We start from the raw sequence: 16,516 nt of genomic DNA on the forward strand, positions 1-16,516 counted from the left end.
GTGCATAAATTTATATTGATCTCAAGTGAATATAGAGTACACCAATACATATAACTCCTATCTTTAATTCAACAACATTTTGATTAAGTAATCTTCTTCCAACTTGAATTATAAAACTTTCATCTCAATGTCCTCAATATGGTGACTTAAGGAGGCTTGAAAACCACCATGAGACAATACCATGTTGAAAATTCTCACAACCACTATATAAGAATGACATTCAAAATTATATAATGTAACTCCTTGCATAAGCATCTTTGACCACCATCATTATAAGTGGCAAATATAACCTACAAGCACTCTATCAAGCATTAATTACACCTCACACCCATTGATAATAAAAATTGCTCTATTAATTTCTAAGTTTGACATTCTTAATATAATTTCATATCCCATGTCCTATTATAACAATATTTCTATATCACCATAAGACAAATAAAGAATTACACATGCCTCTACTTTCACATGTGCATCTCATTTTCCTCATTTCATAAACTTTGGATACATACATACTATTTATCATTTATGAACAATTAAGTTACCACATGACAAGTAAGACTTATAAGACGAGTAACATGTCTAATCCCAACAACATAAGAGATTTAAATGATTATTTAGAGTTTATGAAAAAATATCAAATTTAAACATTAAAGTTTTTAGTTCAATTTTTTTATTTTTTATTCTAATTAATCGACACTAATAAACATACATCTAAATGAAAAGGGGCAAATAATATATATATTTTTTATAAAAACCTTGGGGTAATATAATTAAACAATAATTATCAAATAATTACTCTAGGTTTAAGAGCTTGAATATATAACTATTTAGAGTAATAGATTAAAATAAAATAAATAAATAAATGATACTTAGCTATAAATTCAAATTAAATATAACATGACAAATGGCTAAAGGTATTTTGTTAATGTGAAAAATAATGACGGATAATAAGTCAAATGAAGTGAGATTTGAAAACTCACTATTTGTCACTATGAGTCACTTTCGTGATTATGAAAGTGATTTGTGCAATTGTGAATTTGACCTAGATAAACATATCTAAATTTTAATGCATATATATGATCTTTACTACACTACTATTAAATTTTGTCACTTAAATCCCCATGTTTTGCTTTAGATAATCAACATAATTACAGACACCTTTTTGAAAGTTCTAAGAGAATAATTGGTTCTTCTTTGGTCAAACCCTTAGATAAAATAAATTAATAATAAGTGGGGATAAATATTAAAGACAATAGATAGTCATGCAAAGAAAGCTCTAAATATTGATGCAAGCATATATCACATGAATGAGTGCTTTGATTTATTTAATGTTTTATGTTATTTGAATCCTCTTTAAAGGTGCTAGATAATGTCAAAATGAATTAAGGTTAAAATTAAAATATAATTCTAAAAGGTATCACATGAAATATATATTTTTTATCTAGAGTCAACAAATAGTAAAAATAGTTTGAATAATTGTAAATTGAAATTTTAAATTAAAAAGTTATGAGTTTTACAAATCATATAACAAACTTAATTTATACATATTACAAATCTAAATCTAGATAAAAATAAGTTAATGACCTCATTATGGATCAAGTCTCGTTGAGTGTAAGGCTCCAACATCATAAGGGGTGAGATCGAGATCATGCTTTATGTGAATTTGACGAAATGGATACCTCTTAGCCCTTGGCTCTTTGTTGAAGAGGTTTAAGCCTAACACTCATGCTCTCATATAAGATAGCTAAAAGACTTTGTGGACGAAAAATTCTCCATATAAAAAAAAAAAAACTGAAATTTTGAAACTAGATGTAAACAAAATTGAGTAGAAATTTCAAAGTGCCTTTGCTTTGTTGAAGTTGAATGGTTCTCTTGAACCCACCAAAGACCAAGTTATATTGACTACAAGGTCTCGATGATATAAAGGATGATGTTAGGATCATGCCTTGGATAACTTTTATAAAAAAGATAAGTCTCAAGCTTTAACTCGCACTCAAAAAAGTTTCAATCTAAAACATAAATTAGAGATTTCTTGATCAAGATACACATTAGAAGATCCAACATGCAAAAGAAAAAAAAAATTAAGTAGACGGAGTGCCATTGGACTTTTTTGATATAAGTTTTTCATATTTATTTATTTTGCATAAAATTTAGCCTAATAAAAATTCTTAAAAACATTCTTTCATTTAAACCCTATTCCAAAATCAAATAATATTTATAAAAATAACAAGAAAATGTTGTCAATGATACAAGGTTGTTAAAAAAATAAAGAAAAATGAATAGAATATAAATCATACACCTAACTTTTTGAGAAAAAATCACACCGTCCTGTCACTACAATAAAGAAAACTTAGTCAAACCAAAAAGGGAAAGGAAAAGTACAAAGACATGCAATTTTCATTTTACCATTGCACTGAAGTAAGGAAGTATCTCACAAGTAACTTGAAAACAGTTCATTTTATTTCACTTGTATGACGCAGTGATGGCAATAAAAAACTATTAGTCGAAGCGCTTCCGTAGGACCCATCCGATGTAAGAAGGTTAAGGGCAGGCGAAACTGTACGGCGTAGTGATATTTCCGGTCCCAGCGAAGGTCCGTCTTGTATTTGCCATAGCCTGTGTATGTGTATACTGCACAAGGAAACCATGAAAATACAGGAAAATCTTGTCAGACCATTTAAGACAAGAGAAGTATATCGCCGTCAGAAGACAAATATATATTTTTTCCAGCACGTATTGACGGCGCGGAATGGGCCATCGCCCATGATGGACCCCTCAATTAAATGCCACTCAATTCATTCGCCGCACAAACACACAAATATAGTATTATATTCGAAAGAACGCGTCAGAGATTTACATTTTCTCCCTGAGGGAAGAAATCGGTGAAAAGATCTGACCCATCGGAGGCAGTCAGTCAATCGACGGCCAAAGTCGGGTGAGCTGGGTGCTAATTTTAGAGTATTGTTGTGCGAAAATGGCAAGAGGAAGAGTTATATGATGCCAATTGATGGAATATTGGTGATCTTCAGGCTGTAAATGTACGATTTGGGAAATGTGATGGTGAATTTGTGGAACTTTTTGCGTTTTGGGGGTTGATTTTGCTGGAATTGACGTGCATTTGAGTGTGGAATTGAGATCAGAGTACGACATTTGGGGAAGATATTGGTGGAACTGTGATTTGGCTTCAGGGCAGGAAGAGGTGGAAGTAAGATGACCGATGGAACGTAAAGCGCAACGAGGGAGACAAGGCTCTGCTGTCTGGAGAGGCCGTCAAGTGACGGATGACAATGACAAAGGCATTAGGGTGTCGTCTTACGGCGAAGGAACTTTGAGGGGTAAGTTGAAGTGTTAAAGGTTAACTGAGTCCTGAGTTTGTATGTGGAAAATTGTGCTTTCAATCGTTAGCTGCTGTCAATTGCTTTCCGAGATTCGAACTCTCGCCGATTTACTTCCCCCAGTATCTCAACTATCTTTTCCTGATTTGAGCTTCACTGAAGCAGGAGTGACGTCCATATAAGTAGTGTTTGGTTTTGAGCATAATGCATTTATAGTTTTGATGCCTTATGAAGACCCTGACGTAGACTCAGTGCTAGAATTTTGTGAAGTAGGAAGCAATAATAAAGTAGGCATGAGAATTTTCACATCCAAGTTAATAGAAGAAGACGCAACATTTAACCTCTGTTGGGTTTCGTGGACACAATTAAAGTTATCGTGTCATTTCATTTCCAGCGGATTCCCATATCTTGATCTCTTATTCCTACTCCAGCATGTCTCACCTGATCTGAATTCCAGTCAAACGAATTTATGGCTTTGATTTTCTCATGATGTTTTAAGCAATTCTGAGGCGGTGTTTATGTATTTGAGAATGCAGAATCTATGTCGCAGATGACACTGCAAGCAGAGGGCAAAGTCAGTGGCTACCCAGAGAGGCCCGGCCAGCCTGATTGTGGGCACTACATGCGTACAGGATTCTGTGGCTATGGCATTAATTGCCGTTTTAATCACCCCACCACTGCTATTAAACAGGTACATTTTCCGGGATTTGTTCATACATACTTTCTTTTGAATGCACTTCTTATCAAATTTTGTTGTTCTTCCATTCGCTATTCCTTATTTTTCGTCGCTCTTTTAGAATCCGAAGGACAAATTTTGGGCTTTCTTGTATATTGCTATTATTATCTTATCCTATCTGAATCGGCATCCACTAGCCAACTGCCAGATTTCTGTCCTTGAAATGTGTGCTTTCAGTGGTTTTGAATAATAAATGAATGATTCAAAACTAAATATTGCATTGCAATGGTCTTGGAAAACGAAGAATGATTCAAAACTGAATGGCTTATTGAATATGGTCAAGATGTAGGAACCGAAGAGGAGTAGACTGCTTACATCTCTTATAAACTAATTATAAGCCGGCTGAAGCCGCCGATCTATTAGGGATTTATTTCAATAAAATGAGATGAAATAGTTGGAATCGCCTCTTGTAATTGGAAAACAGTAGACACTGTAAAATGCGGGTCAATGTTACTTTAGGGCAAATGGAAGTTTCTTGTTCACCATTTAGTTGAACTAAGTAGTTCAGGAACTTGCCATGTTGTTGCTTAGTGGATTAATTTGTTTGCCTGTATAGGTGGATCGAAAGAAAGGTGAACATCCTGAGAGAGTAGGACAAAGCGAGTGTCAGGTATGGCATTCAATACCAAGCAATTTTTATTTCCTATTTGCGACAGTTCCATCTATTCTAGGATTTTGCTTTCGTATTATCTTGCTTTGCTGCATTGCATGATTGACTTGTATAAATTTCAGGATAAGTTGATATATGACCATAAAATACCATACTTCTAAGATCTTGATATAACAAAATGTGTGTTGTATGATCTGCTAATCCTACTAGATTCTACGATTAGGAATAATTATTTAATAGTAAAGGTTCTTAGGTCTTATGATATGAGAAACAAAGCAGTGAGCATTTTCTAAGTTTTTATTAACTGATTGGCAGTGTCGTGACCTTGAAGAAGAGTATCCACTGTCAAATATGCTCCAGTTCTTTGTTCAGGCGCTCTTTCTGAGCTAGATCTGCATTTCATGGGAGAGACAAACTAAAATGTGAAAACTGTGAGAGTGTATCTCTGTTTTTGGAGGAGTAATGTAAATAACAATGTAATTTTCTTTATTGATTCTCAAATATCTCATTCAAGCAAATGATTTGGTGAGTTTTTCTGGTGTCTCACACCCTTCTGGTCAAGATAATCCTCTCCTGCATCCTCTTTTGAAAGAATTAGTAAACTAGAGCTTCTATGATGGACATTTGGCTACTTTCGTAGGATGTATGTGCAACCATACTTTCCCACCCCAACAGAAATCTTTACCAAGTCTGTTTTGTTAATAAGAAAAAATGATAGTCTGATGCATTGGGTAGAAGTGAGATCAAACCCATAAATTAGCACTCACTGAAGAATATTAGCCCTGACTATTGTAGGAGAATATTACCCCTGACTATTGTAGGAGAATATTACCCCTGACTATTGTAGGAGAATATTAGCCCTGGCCCCTGACTATTGTAGGAGAATATTATACTGTGAGTAGGACGTAGGATGCCTGAAATCTAAAGTTCATGGAAACTCCTCATCTTTGCCCCATCACACACATCCAATTTTCACCTCGATCGGATTTGTGACTGTGGTTTACAACTTTGCACCTGAAATTGTAATTATGTGCTTGTATATAGTCATAAACTTATATCTATATATTGAAATATATATACTGTGAAATATCTACTTATTTCTTAACTGATTTTACTCGCATTCTTGTGTGACTTTGATTATAACCATGTAAAAAGAAAGGAACAACAATTTGCCTGCAAAATGTCCAACCTTAAAATTGTGCTATGAATTCTTTCCACCATCTCAAGTGGTAAAATGATCATTTCTTTGATGCATTCAGACAAGATGATTTAGATAGATCAAAGAATGTTCTTGAGACTTGTGATAGATGCTACATCAAAATGTTCTAGAGTGTGGTTATTTCCTCAAAATATTATTGATGCATGAAGGATTTAACAACTTTAGAAAACTTGAATGTTTGAAATATTCGCAAGGCATTCAGTCAGATCTCTGTGAATCGACATGCTTAAATATCTCCTAGTCTCCACTATGGCTATTAACTTAGTGCTTGCCATAAACTTATGATTATGATTTGGCCAATTTATTCCTCTATAAATATGAAATTTCTTAGCATAGGATAATCCCTGTTGAAACAAAGCAATTGACATCTAACTACCAAGACTAAGAATCTGCTAAAACTTGTACAACTCATATTAGAATTGCAAGTTTCAAATGGTATATGCGGTGTTAGAATGCATAGGCAAGGGCATCAAATGTTAGGAGAAGAAGATATGAGGCACCAACAATGCCAAATCTTAAATGAAGAAATACACAATTCATGAAAATAAGTACAAATATTCCTTTTGAGGCTTTTGCATTATAGTTTGAGAACTGTGCTATTAATTTAGGAACTTTTGATTTTAGTCTTATGATAGCTTTCTATAGAACTGCTAAGTCATCATAGCAACCAAATCCTGCAAAGGTCTTTGCCACTTTTTAATTTTAGTAGATCAAACATCAAAGTTATTACTTAATTATCTATGGCAAGAGAGCAAAACATGGGACATATTCAAGTAGGGTGCATTTATAATATGCTAGAGGCATGCAGCAGGGTAAAAGAGCAAAACAAATTCTCGCTTTCGAAAAGGCAGATATGTAACAATGTCTAAGTGGTGTTATATAGGCGAAATGGTTGGTAAGGTTGAGCTCAAATTTTGAAACAATGATGTTTAGAAAAAAAAATGGAGTGATTATATTGTATAGAAATTTAATAAATACATTCATTTTTAAATCAGCTTAACTCTTCAAGTTCAAAGGATAAATACTAAAAATGGACTATCTGGCATTCCGATTCCTTAAAGTAAACAGAACATTTCTATAATGCAAGTTACATTCTGATCGGGGGAGACACGTATTGTTGCGTCAACAAACTGAGAAAGAGAAGAAACCTAAGGGATGTGCTGTGATAATCTTGGTTCCCAAAAATTTGTGAATTTTTTTTCAAAAACCTTTAAATTGTTTTTCTTGAAGAGAAAGATTCATCATTTGAAATTTTTTGAATGGCTTTTAACACATCACATTTCTCATGATTCTTAAATTTGAAAAATAAGCCAAAATGGTGACAGTCTTTCTGTCTTTGGTAGCAATTTTATAATTATTTAAATCAGTTATGGAGCAAGTATAATTAAGGAGACACAAGTCTTGCAAAATGTACAACATTTATGTGGAAGATAGTTTTTAATGAGCATAACCTTCACTTTATGTGTCAAGGAGAACAATGGGTCGTGCAGAGTTTAATTATGAACAAATTGATAAATAAACAATGCAATGAAGGTTAACTTGAGTTATCACAGTACCTGGCCACACTTCTAAAAGTTTGAAATGTCCATACTTGTTTTTCCATGTATATCTTACTGTGTTGTAGAATGCATATTGCTATTGTGCTTCAAATTTATTGGCTTTTATTGCCCTTAAAGCAATGATAAACTGTAATTTTATCACGTGAGGAGTGTATAACCTAGACGATTTGAACTTGGGTAATCCAGAATTTCAAGTGCAAAAACAGGGTAGCAGTTTAAGAGAAGTTCATAAAATCATTGGGACATGCCAAAGGAAGTTATGGGTTGTATACTCACAGGGAGAAACTGGAAGATATCTTTCAAACAATTTAAGAAGTCGAGAATTCCAAGATGAATTCGATTAAGTACAAATTGATTGTGAAGTACAAGCTCAGATAGTATGGGTTTGGAGGAAAAAGTTGAGCATGTATCCATTTGTGCTGAATAATAGTAAATACAAGTCTGTAATTAAAACAAGGTAGTTCTAGAGGTGTTAACATGCCAGCTTTGTGAATGCTAAAATTTCATATGGTAACTTGTATGACTACCAAACAAGTGTTGGGTCTGATACGATTCAATTGATTCTCTGTCATGAGTTTAGCCATTAGTTGTAACCCTGTCAATATTTTTGTCTTGCTGTATTTAATGTCTTGTGGAATTTGGGCATAAGGTGACATGTTTGCAGATTAGTGGTAGTGATAATGGTGCTTTCTTTGGTTAGGTATCTGTTATTTTAGACTATCGCAAGGATCAAAATTTATTTGAGAAGTTTATAAGACATAATGCAAGTTTGAAGAACTTAGCTGTTCTATTTCTCACCTTATAAGTGGCACCACTCAATTACTGTGGGTATTTATTATCAGATCAAATATTTGTTCCCATTTATTAAAGATTTAATTATAGTGTTTCAAGCAGCAATAGTGAATATTCAAGCAGATATGGTGGATTCTATTTTGAATGTGTGTTTAGTTATGTAGGTTCAGGGGCATGCTTTCTAATTCCCAAGTGAAATGCTATGTTTGATGGATGTGCTTTACAGTATTTTTTGAGGACTGGAACTTGCAAATTTGGGGCAAACTGCAAATACCTTCATCCACATGACAAGGCTGGAATAAGGCACACTCAATTGAACATGTTAGGATTTCCTATGCGCATGGTTGGTCAACCTTCTATTATGTGATTAATAATTTTGTATTAGTTAGAGCATAATCAGTTTTTGCTTTTGATACAAATGACACTGGTAAGAGATGAATTCTTTTTGTTCATTGGATCTGATGAAATAAATTATACAAATTATTTATGAATCTTACATCTAAAACTAGAAGGTTTTATTGTCAATGATTTTTTATTGTATAGGGAGAAAGGGAATGTACATATTACATGCACACCGGATCTTGCAAATATGGAGCTAGTTGCAAATTTGATCATCCACAGTTTGCTGCTTTGGGATCATATGTGCCTCTATCGGGTTCTTCGGTATATTCAACTGTTGGATCTCCTTTAGTTCCATCATCTAGAGCACAACATTCTCATAGCATTTCAACATGGCCTTCATCGCAAACTGGTCATGTTCAGGAATCACATATCCAAGGGCAGCCACCTTATATGCCTGTTATATATTCACCGCAACAGGGCATACTCTCAGCACCAGTATGGGGCATGTACCAAGTAAGTTATATTCTCTTTAGTAACTCTCTTGTACTGGCTTGCCCACAGCAAGTGATTAAGGTATTATCATTTTATTTGAAATTCACTCATTAATTTACTACTATTACTTTATTTGTACTTCATTTGGATTCTCCTCGGTTTGAGTTCTTTCATTAATTGGAACTAAGTCTTGAATTACTGAAGCTGGGATGAGTAGAATAAGGGTGTATGGACTAGGGAATTGATTGTGTAGGGTTGGAATCCCTATTTATGGAGAAAGGCTACACCACTACTGAAATATATGTATTAAGTTCAATTGAGCTAGCCGAGATGGATGTTTGAACCAATTTTACAAATCCAGATTAAGAAGAAATTAAACCTGGATTAGATTTAGCATTCTTAAGCAATCTCTGTCTTTCAAGATCTAAAAGAAAATTTTCAGTGAGGTGTAGGAAATTGTCATTCTTTTTTCTTTTGTGGTTTTAGCAAAGTTGACTCCAAAAATTCAGGCAGTATTGGTTTGTTTCTATTATTTCTAATTCCATTTTGTTTGTCTTATTGAAACACACTTTTTGTGGGCCGGAGAGGCTCATGTCATATAGATTCCTACCTTAATGTTTAGATTCTTCATTTTTCTTCCACATAGATAGATAAATGGGATGTGTGGAGGAGGTCCATTTGCCATCTTTCTTTTGTATGCTATTATTCTCGAGGCTGTGGTTGTTGCTGATATCACTTGTTAATATCAAAGTCTAGGGATGGTTTTTCTTAACTATTCTGTGGATGGTTTTGGCTGGTGATCCATTTGAATTGGATAAAAATGTTGGTTGCACCTGGTTTAAGCATATTTGTGTTCTTCAAATTACATTGCTATGTTTTTCATATTCATTTCTCGCATTCTATGAGCAGGCCTTGTCCTTTCTTTTTTTCCAAAAGGGACAAAAATTATGCAGCAGATCCTTGTTAAAGGTTTTCCTAAATATTTAATTCATTACAGCTCATTGTATGAATTATCAACACGTAATTTATGTCTTGAGATTATAATAAATGTGCTATGGGTCTATTGTTGAGTACATGGATATTTTAAAATGGCAAATTAGTGAAGAACAGTGACACTTGGACAACATTAGTAAAGTGCATCTGTATGCACTGCAGTACCCCTTGTGCCCATCCCATTTTCCTAGAATATTAAAAGGTTCTCTTTGGCATCCACTTTTGCCTTTCTGTTTCCTTGTTCCCACAAAATGGGACTCGGTGGAAGCATCTCTTGAAAGCTACTGTATTCAATTTGAAGAAATGTAGATACATATAAGGGAGATTGAAAACTTAAGGTTCCTTTCAGGCTTAGCTGCCCAACCTGATGAGAAACACTTAGCCTAAACAAAGACTCTTTGCATTACAATCTACCTACATTACCAAATTCAAGCATGCCATTTCAAGGTTTGTTTCCTTCAAGTTTTCTTCCAAATTTCAATCCTCAAACTAAACCTCCATTAGAAAGCTGAACAAGCAGACTTTATACCAGCCTTACCCAAGAGGATGATGGGATTACGTTGGAGAAATCTGATTTTGTTAGGATCCCAAGATAGAAATTCTAGTCATTTCATATTGCCATTAATCGAATGCTTAGAAGAAGAATCCAACTTTAGAAGCAAAAGAACATATTGCATTTAATTGGGATCAATTAATCTGATCTCGGCAATACCTCTTGAATTTGAATCTGTTGGAAAGCCAATTAAATGTTGGTTTTCTTTTCTTGAATGCACAATCATGGATCTTTGAGCCCCTTAGGGTGGTGGTTGACTTTGTCCAGGCACTAAATTATCATGGTTCATCATCATTCAAACATTCTAATTAGTGAAAAATTGCTTGCATGGAGCTAGATCTTGTTGAAAGTTGCTTACATTTTTGTCAAATTAAAGTCTCAATTCATAATTTGGTCATGTCTCTTCTTCACATGCATTCAAAGATCTCAAATTACTAGCTAATCAATTAGGGATATCTATCATTAATCTTTGTTTTGGGATGTGTGCCATTGGAATTTATATTCACTCATTGCATGACATGGGGAATTTTGTGCAAGGGTTGTGTGCAAACAAAAATAATGGCGGAAAGGTTGTGTGATAGACAAAGATTTGTGTAGAGACTTGTGCAATGATTAGAAATCAGTCAGCAATTTGTGTGGTAACATTGATGATGCAAAGGTCTTGTAGAGGCTTGCATGGTTGTGTAGGTTGAATTACACTCAACCAAAGCTTGTGCAAGGTGCGAAACCAATTCAACAATGTGCTAAAAAGAGCCAAAATTGCATAATTCTACTCACATACAAGTTACTTCAAACAAACACTAACCATCAAAATACACAAGCAAGTGCAAGCTAATATCATGCATGGATAAACAAATCAAACAATAAGTATTTGTGGGATGCTACTACATTAGACACCCTATGTGAAAAGATTGTGAGCATAGCACGCACAATTTGAACCATGTAGAAGACTAATTCAACCACCCAAGTAAATCTACTTCTACTTCCAAAATCTACGAGTACTTGGGTACTTTCCCCTTCTAGTGAACACGATATTCTTTACACTTGCTTTGCTGAGTTTTCTTGCTTGTTTACAAATTCAATATATGCACATTTTCTTTTCATGACTTTCCAAGCATCTACATTATCAATAATAGTACCCCATTTGGTTGTACAGGATTTGATCCACTTGGTGCATGCTAGGCTTACAAATCAGACTTCGAACATTAGAGAAATATTGAATTTTTTTTAAGGTCAATCTCATATGCATTTTATGAAAATTTGCACAAGAATTGGCATACACCTATATTCTTGGGCTTCAATTTGTTAGAAGTTCCCTCAGTGAATTTCTCTTTCCTAAAATGTGCAATGTCCAACTCGCTCCTTTTGATAAAGCTTTTTCCTTTTTGTGGTCATTTGAACACAAGTTCTACTTTATGCCACTCTCTTCTAGCTACTACTTGACTTGTGGATGGAATTCCTTAATGTGTTGCATGAAGTCCTCAGTTTATTCTTATGTGTATACTATTGTTTACATTCAATAGATCAAGGACACCATGGTGACATTCCATACACGACTTAAAATAATGTCATTCTTGTGGACTTATTCATTAAATTATTGCATGCAAACTCTACTTCCGTGAACATAGATTCCCATTGTGTAGGCTTCTATTGTACTAAACATCTAAGCAAGTTGCTAAGGCTTTGATCGAAAACCTTTTTGTCTTTTCATTTGTGAATGGGATCAAGAAATATAATTGTGCTATGTGCCCAACTTCTTCCATAGAGAACCAAAAAGAGTGATGAAACTTGGTATCTTGATCCAAAGTAATGCTTTGCAACAACCTATGCATTCACTCTATCTATCAAAGAATGAATTTGTAGTTCTTATTGCATCATTTGTCTTTTGGCAAGGGATGAAATGTGCCACCTTAGAGAATTTTTCAACAATCACAAAAATTAACTCATTACTTCTCTACGTGTGTGACAAACCATTTTTATTTCCACCTAAGATTCTTTTGTAATGTACAATGACTTTTTCAATCTAGTGTTTTGTGACACTCCCTTTGCTTCATGACATGATCAACAACTTATTGCTAAAATAAGTGATTAGTTTACACCCTCACTCAACACAACATAGCTTATAGTTCTATTGACACCACAATCTACTTGGAAGACTTTCTCAAAATTAGAGAGTGCTCACATGGGCTCCTTGGTAAACTTTTTCAAGAGTTCAAAACTCATGGCAACTACAACCATCCAATTGAGCTTGCCCTTTCTCATGCATTATGGGTGCACAAATCACATTGAAGATCTTGATGATATTCTTGTAGAAGCTTGCCAATCCCATGGAGACACTTAACCTTAATTGCACTTCTTGATCCTTAGTCACCTTTTTCTTCAAGAGTTTAAAACTTTTGGAAACTACAACTATCCAATTGAGTCCGCCCTTTCTCATGAATTATGGGTGCACAAATCACATTGAAGATCTTTGTTGACTGGAACCCCAAGACAACAACAATGACTAGGTTTTAATCCACGATTCTGTTCAACTGCATACACAATACAAGGCTAGGATGAAGGAATCATCTATCTCAAATACTCACCCTAATCACACTTCAATTCATTCCTATCCTAGCATTAATTAAATAAGGACAATTATTAATTAACCTTTTTAAACATCCCTTGGCCATTTATTCTTTATTTGGTGGTCCCCCTTTTTCTTTGATCCTTGATACCTCGATATTGTATTAGATTGTTCTCACAACTTGGATACCTAGACAAGCTATTGAACTTTCATAACTCCAACACCCCTAGAAGTTATTGGACTTCTCACAACCACAATACCCTAACAAGGAATCGGAGATTATCCTATTCTTTTACCTCAAAACTCCAACAAGATGTTTTCCAAGAATTGGATGGTCAACAAAGGACCCCAAGACAAGTCCAAGAATGTGAGGGACAATGGGAAATGTTTTCCGCAACCCCACTTGTCTTCCTACCAAAAGGGGATCCAAAATGACATCATCTTGAAGTGAGCCCTAACATACAAATCAAGTCTAGGAAGACAAAATGAACACATATTACATAGATATCATACTCGAATGTTTTCTACATCATGCTCATTTAAGCCCAAATCCAAGTGTGTTGTAAGTTCACTTTACCAACATAGCCAAATGATGGAAAACATATACAACAATGTGCATGTTCAACTCCAATGTCGAAATGTGGTAAAAAAATGAATCACATCGCCACCACTTATGTGGGCAATTAATAAAACATCCTATTAGGAGGTCTCAATATAATGTTACATTAATATTCGAGTACCCAAATGTTCAAAATTATACATTTTACAGTTTGTTACAAATTAATAACCAAGAGAGTTATGAAACCTTTCTCCATTTCACATGTTATCTTGATGCACTCAAACAGATTGGCTAGTACCCAATGGTGGTTGAGTGCCACCTAACCATGTGGTACCTACATGCCCACCTCATTGTGCTATGGGATAGTCACATAGGCCAATAAACATAGTCACACCAAACAAGGGAGTATGGCTCACACACATGCCAAACAACACGAATAATCTATCATAGTATACATGTGTAGTGTCGTAAATTGTACACCTTTATTAGTATGTCCAATTTCACACTCCTAGCACTCATTTTTGTATTTCCCATTCCTCTATGCATAATGAGACCTTTATTGCAACTAATTATTATTTAATTCAATATTATGGGTCTTATTCCACTTTATTACATCATCACACTACTATTTGGGCCCTTGATCCTAGGTGTGCCCTTTATCCTTATTATCCCGATTTATCCCTAATCCTCTCCCAATTTCAACTTTCAAAACATATTTCGCATATCTATACATCATGTTTTGAACCATTGAGCTGGAATTAGCTTTAGAACCCCATTATCTTGCATTTCTAAAAATTTGGGATAAAGAAGTTGGGACCAGGACGATCACACCCCCTTGGTCCCACACTTTTTTCCCTGAATTTCGGGAGGATAATTTTCAGTCCTACCCTATTCAAATCTAGCTCCGTGTGAAAATACACCAAGTCTAAGTCGACCTAAAGGTGATTTTAATTGTGAAATCCCTATATAAGGCATCCTCAATTCATTTCAATGTTTAGAACATATCATCTCACGCTAACATTATCATCCAATTTAAGAGCAATTCTTCTTTCTCAAGAGAAGATTTGATTCAAGGAGCAACAAACTACATCAAGACATCTTCATATTATGTTTCAATTATGATTTCATGATGGATTTTATGTGATTTATCATATTATTGCATCTACACATGAGGACTTATCCTAAGAGCATTGCATCACTTATTGAAGGTATAATCATCTATATTCAAGCATATCAATTTTAGATCTAGCCTTGCCCTCAAAAGACAAGTTTTCCAATTCAATTCAAGTTCAATTTCTATTTCAATTAGGGTTAATTCCAAACTCGAGGTTTGACCTAGGGAAATCGCTATCTACAACACCCTTTCTCTCCTCTTGTGTGTAGGTACAAGTCACCGATAAAGACATGGAATTAAGGAGACCTTCAATAGATTGATATAGACCCATTCTTAGAAATTGGACCTGGTTTTTCGGGACCAGGGTGCATGGGGCGTGTCACAAGATTTCCCTCCAAATTTGGTAGGCAACTTAGTCTCAATCTTAGAAAGCAGATTTCCAAAAACTAGCTATAGGGCAGAAGACTAGGGCGTTATGAGTGTCCCGGTCTTGCATATTTACCTCTGGATTGCAGATATAGGGGCACAGTCAGATTTCCTATCCATTTCTGTGTCTGTTGTAGAATCTCTGTTTGTTCATCAGTCACAACATTCTAAGTTCTCATTTACTTCATACTTTAGTCATAGTTTCACATTGCTTCAACATATCTCTGTGAGATTTTGCCAAGATCTAGAGGCAATGGAAAGCACAAATAAGAGAGAACAAAATAGATGATAGGAATAAACTGTATTGTATCAAGATGCAAAATATGATCAACTGGATCATTACAAGATGTTCAATGATTGTCCGTGCAAACAATGTAGATGAGCCTGCTTATATAGGCAAGGCTAGGGATATGTGAGCGCACAAACATGACATATGGCTCAATAAGAAACAAGGGTAGGTAGGAAATAGGTGTGGGTAGGTAGGAGAAACAATATAATATTCCAAATGAGGTGGATCACCCACTGAATGTGGAATGTAACAACAAAATAAGTCCACAAAAGGTGGAAATTCTCCTACACACACTATCCCAATGTGGCACAAACACCCAAGTGTCTCATACCCAAACTACTATTAAATGCATGTACCCTAAGTAAACTTAAGTATAGTGTAATAATATCCATGACGAATAATTATTTACACCAACAATCTCCATAGTTCATTCACTTTCCAAAGCAACAAAAGGAATAGAAACCCTAGAAGTGTCATTTGACTTTCTTCTACAAGAGTTAGTCGAATTTGATCACTCCTTTAGGTGATTTCGTATTCCAATGTTTGTATGAAAGTGGATCTTGGTCTTAGTCCTACCGGGTTCCATTTTCATCCATTACAACATGATAAATAGGTAATGATAAACAATCATAGCATAACATGTAAACAATCACGATCCACTAATCATAGCATAAACACTCTTAGAGGGAAGACATCACCAACATCTAGGCATAAGATATGCACCATGTCACATAACAACCACAAGCCAACCAATAACATACAACACAGGCATGGGCATGTACAAAATCAACGTCTCAGCCAAACACAACATAAATGGCTAGAGATAGGTATTATTCCGGATACAAAATCCAATAACATCAAGGATGGGAATCCTAGAGAAGGCAAGGAGTGTCATCACAATAGCTCTACAACTCTGCAAGATGGACTCTTG

General features: G+C 34.8%; 1 protein-coding gene across 2 annotated transcripts in view; it reads left to right on the forward strand.

Annotated features, from left to right (window-relative positions):
- The first annotated feature begins 2,631 nt into the window (after positions 1–2,631).
- The window catches only part of LOC131072214 (zinc finger CCCH domain-containing protein ZFN-like), a 68,642-nt gene continuing 54,757 nt past the window's right edge, over positions 2,632–16,516 (forward strand). Inside the window, exons 1-5 of one of the 2 annotated variants that reach the window (XM_058008307.2) lie at positions 2,632–3,335; positions 3,872–4,026; positions 4,628–4,681; positions 8,478–8,594; positions 8,795–9,106. In XM_058008307.2, coding sequence (XP_057864290.1) covers positions 3,218–3,335; positions 3,872–4,026; positions 4,628–4,681; positions 8,478–8,594; positions 8,795–9,106 — 756 coding nt within the window. In that variant the 5' untranslated portion in view covers positions 2,632–3,217. The remainder of the gene's footprint in view (positions 3,336–3,871; positions 4,027–4,627; positions 4,682–8,477; positions 8,595–8,794; positions 9,107–16,516) is intronic. The other variant, XM_058008308.1, reaches the window with a different exon arrangement.

This window comes from Cryptomeria japonica, chromosome 6 (assembly GCF_030272615.1).
Source record: "Cryptomeria japonica chromosome 6, Sugi_1.0, whole genome shotgun sequence".
Taxonomy (NCBI): domain Eukaryota; kingdom Viridiplantae; phylum Streptophyta; class Pinopsida; order Cupressales; family Cupressaceae; genus Cryptomeria; species Cryptomeria japonica.